This window comes from Mandrillus leucophaeus, unplaced genomic scaffold (genome assembly GCF_000951045.1).
Source record: "Mandrillus leucophaeus isolate KB7577 unplaced genomic scaffold, Mleu.le_1.0 Scaffold52, whole genome shotgun sequence".
Taxonomy (NCBI): domain Eukaryota; kingdom Metazoa; phylum Chordata; class Mammalia; order Primates; family Cercopithecidae; genus Mandrillus; species Mandrillus leucophaeus.
Genome location: NW_012105586.1, coordinates 4,626,527 through 4,630,431, shown reverse-complemented (window position 1 = coordinate 4,630,431; position 3,905 = coordinate 4,626,527). Strand labels below are relative to the sequence as shown.

At 47.3% G+C, this 3,905-nt stretch overlaps 1 protein-coding gene across 1 annotated transcript in view; it reads left to right on the top strand.

Annotated features, from left to right (window-relative positions):
* RBP7 (retinol binding protein 7, cellular) overlaps nucleotides 1-2,883 on the top strand; it is a gene marked incomplete at its 5' end in the record, with an annotated part of 13,615 nt that extends 10,732 nt beyond the window's left edge. Inside the window, 1 exon segment of the mRNA XM_011996627.1 lies at nucleotides 2,644-2,883. Within this exon segment, the coding sequence (XP_011852017.1) occupies nucleotides 2,644-2,694 (51 nt within the window).
* Nucleotides 2,884-3,905: the final 1,022 nt, after the last annotated feature.

The following is a 3,905-nucleotide window of genomic DNA, read 5'->3' as shown; positions in this document are numbered from 1 at the left end:
CCTCCTGGGTTCAAGTGATTCTCCTGCCTCAGCTACCTGAGTAGCTGGGATTACAGGAGCCCAAAACCACACCCAGCTAATTTTTGTATTTTTAGTAGAGATGGGGTTTTACCATGTTGGGTCAGGTTGGTCTCAAATTCCTGACCTCAGGTGATCCACCCCCCTCAGCCTCCCAAAGTGCTGGGATTACAGGCATGAGCCACCGCACCCAGCCACAATATATTAAAAATTATTTGGTTTCTGGGTGTGGTGGTTCACTCCCGTAATCCCAGCACTTTGCGGGGACACAGCAAGAGGATCACTGGAGTCCAGGAGTTTAACACCAGCCTGGGCAACATAGTGTGACTCTGTCTCTACAAAAAATTGGCTGGGGGCAGTAGCTCATACTTGTAATCCCAGAACTTTGGGAGGTCAGGGCAGGTGGATCATCTGAGGTCAGGAGTTGGAAACTAGCCTGGCTAACATGGTGAAACCCTGTCTCTACTAAAAAATACAAAAATTAGCTGGGTGTGGTGGTGGGCGCCTGTAGTCTGAGCTACTCGGGAGGCTGAGGCAGGAGAATCGCTTGAACCCAGGAGGTGGAGGTTGCAGTGAGCTGAGATCCACCATTGCACTCTAGCCTAGGCGACAAGAGCAAGACTCCATCACAAAAAATAAAAATAAATATTAGCAGGGCGTGGTGACGGGTGCCCATAGTCCCAGCTACTTGGGTGGCTGAGGTGGGAAGATTACTTAAGCCCAGGAAGTTGAGGCTAAGGTTAGCCATGACTGCACCACTGCATTCCAGCCTGGGCGAAGGAGTAAGACCCTGTCTCAAAGTTAAAAAAAAGGTCTTTTGTGTGCTAATGACATGACTGGCTACTGAGGGTCCTTAGATAGCTTCAGGATGGGGGCTGGTCACCAGAAAATCTAAGGCATGATTAGAGGGTTGGAACTTTCAACTTCATCCCTGAGGGAAGAGGGGCTGGAGACTGAACTAATCACCAATAGCCAGTGACTGAATCAGTCATGGCTGTGTGCTGAAACATCCACTAAAAACGAAACCACAGGGTTTGGAGGGCTTCCACATTGAATGGTGAACATTCATGTGTGTGGTGAATACACTGAGGTGCTGGGAGGGTTGCATGCTCCCGCTTCCTACTTTGCCCTGTGCGTCTCTTCCATCAGGCTCTTTCTTTTTTCTTTTTTTTTTTTTTTTTTTTTTTTTGAGATGGAATCTTGCTCTGCTGCCCAGGCTGGAATGCAGTGGCGTGATCCTGGCTTACTGCAACCTCTGCCTCCTGGGTTCAAGTGATTCTCCTGCCTAAAGTCTCCTGAGTAGCTGGGATTACAGGCATGCACCACCACACCCAGTTAATTTTTGTATTTTTAGTAGAGACAGGGTTTCGCCATGTTGGTCAGGCTGCTCTTGAATTCCTGACCTCAGGCAATCCACCCGCCTCGGCCTCTCAAAATGCTGGGATTAGAGGCGTGTGCGCCCAGCCCCATCAGGCTCTTTCTGAGTTGTTTATTTTATAATAACCTGGTAATAGTAAGTGAAGGGACTTTCTGAGTTTTGTGAGCCCTTCTAGCAAATTATCAAGTCCAAGGAGGGGTTGGTTATGGGAAAACCTGATTTGTAGCTGATCAGTCAGAAATATGGGAGGTCCGAAAATTTGACGGGTGTCTGAAGTTGGAGGCAGCCTCGTGAGACTGCATCCTTAACCTATGTGGTCTGTGCTAACTCTGGGTTGTTAGTGCCCGAATTAAGTTGGTTTACTGGACACTCAGTTGGTGTCAGAGAGTTGGAGAAGTGGGACTAGAAAAGACACCACACAACTGGTGTCAGGAGTTTAAAAACCCACACATTTGGTGTCAGAAGTATTGAGAGTAGGCCAGGTGTGGTGGCTCATAACTGTAATCCTAGCACTTTGGGAGGGCAAGGCAGGAAAATCATTTGAGGCTAGGAGTTCAAGACCAGCCTAGGGGCCAGACACGGTGGCTCATGCCTGTAATCCCAGCACTTTGGGAGGCTGAGGTGGGCAGATCACGAGGTCAGGAGTTCAAGAACAGCCTGGCCAACATGGCGAAACCCCGTCTCTACTAAAAATACAAAAATTAGCAGAGCATGGTGGCATATGCCTGTAATCCTAGCTACTTGGGAGGCCGAGGCAGAAGAATTGCTTGAACCCAGGGAGGTGGAAGTTGCAGTAAGCCAAGATCATGCCACTGCACTCTAGCCTGGGCTACAGAGTGAGACTCCATCTCAAAAAAAAAAAAAAAAAAAAAAAAGAAAACTCCCACAAAAAAAGAAGACTTGAGGGGAAAAAAAAAAAAAAAAAAAGAAAAGACCAGCCTCGGCAGTGGCAAAACCCTGTCTTTACAACAAACACAAAAATTAGCCGGGCATGGTGGCACATGCCTGTAGTGTCCCAGCTACTTGGGGGACTGAGGTGGGACAGCTTGAGCCTGGGAGGCAGAGGTTACAGTAAGCTGAGATCTCACCACTGTACTTAGCCACGACGACAAAGTAAGACCCCATCTCAAAAAAGAAAAAAAAGTGTTCCAGAAAAGGGTTAAAATAAAATAAAAAATAAGTGTTGAGAGTAAAAATAGACCACATGCAACCTCATCTTTTTTCTTCCCTTCTTCCTTACGCCCTAGGAAATGTTCTGTGAAGGTCAAGTGTGCAAACAGACATTCCAGAGAGCCTGATCCATATCCAGCAGCAGAGCCCACTTGTGGCTGCAGCTTTATGCCAAATTATATTGCAGACTGAACAGATGTTTATCCATCCCATTCGGTGATGAGGATTCGTGGCTGGAGAGAGCCACACAGCCTGTAACCTGAAGTCATCTAGATTATGGGGAAACTGCTCAGCTTCAATAAACCTGTCCAAATGACTCTGAAGTTTTTCCTTTTCAATTTAGGAAATCCCAGCATTTTAAAAAACATTTGAAAGCCTTCTAGGTGCACAAGAGACACACCAATGAATAAGCTATCATTCCTGCCTTCAAGGCTAGTGAGGAAGCTGGCCCAAACAAGCAACCTGAACAGCTACCAGAGCTCTGGGGTTGGGGGGCAGATGACTTTGAGGGATGGGCAGGTGGTGACATTGACAGGGGTCTGGGATGGTGATTTTTGTTTCTTTGTTTTTCTTTCTTTTTTTTTTTTTTGAGACAGTCCTGCTCTGTCACCCAGGCTAGAGTGCAGTGGCTCCATCTTGGCTCACTGAAACCTCTGGCTCCTGGCTTCAAGCAATTCTCCTGCCTCATCCTCCCAAGTAGCTGGGATTATAGGCATGCGCCACCACACTTGGCTAATTTTTGTATTTTTAGTAGAGACAGGGGTTTCACCATGTTGGCCAGACTGGTCTTGAACTCCTGACCTCAGGTGATCCACCCACCTCGGCCTCCAAAGTGTTGGGATTACAGGCCTGAGTCACCGCGCCTGGCCAGCAGTTCCTCTTTTTTTTTTCAAACAAGATTTAGAAGCTCCCCAAGGGTAGTTTAGAGAAAGGAAAATCCAAGACAGGAAATCAGAAGCTATTCATGAGGGGGAAAATAACCTTAATAATGGCAAAGTTACACAAACAACAAACCAGAAAGGAATCATTTCAGAAGCCAAGAATTCAACCCAAATCACCCTTGTCAAAAGATAAAGCCTTAGCTACTGAGCCACACAGCATTGGGCAGTTTCTTTCTTTCTTTCTTTCTTTCTTTTTTTTTGAGACGGAGTCTCGCTCTGTCACCCAGGCCGGAGTGCAGTGGCCGGATCTCAGCTCACTGCAAGCTCTGCCTCCCGGGTTTACGCCATTCTCCTGCCTCAGCCTCCCGAGCAGCTGGGACTACAGGTGCCCGCCACCTTGCCCGGCTAGTTTTTTATATTTTTTAGTAGTAGAGACGGGGTTTCACCATGTTAGCCAG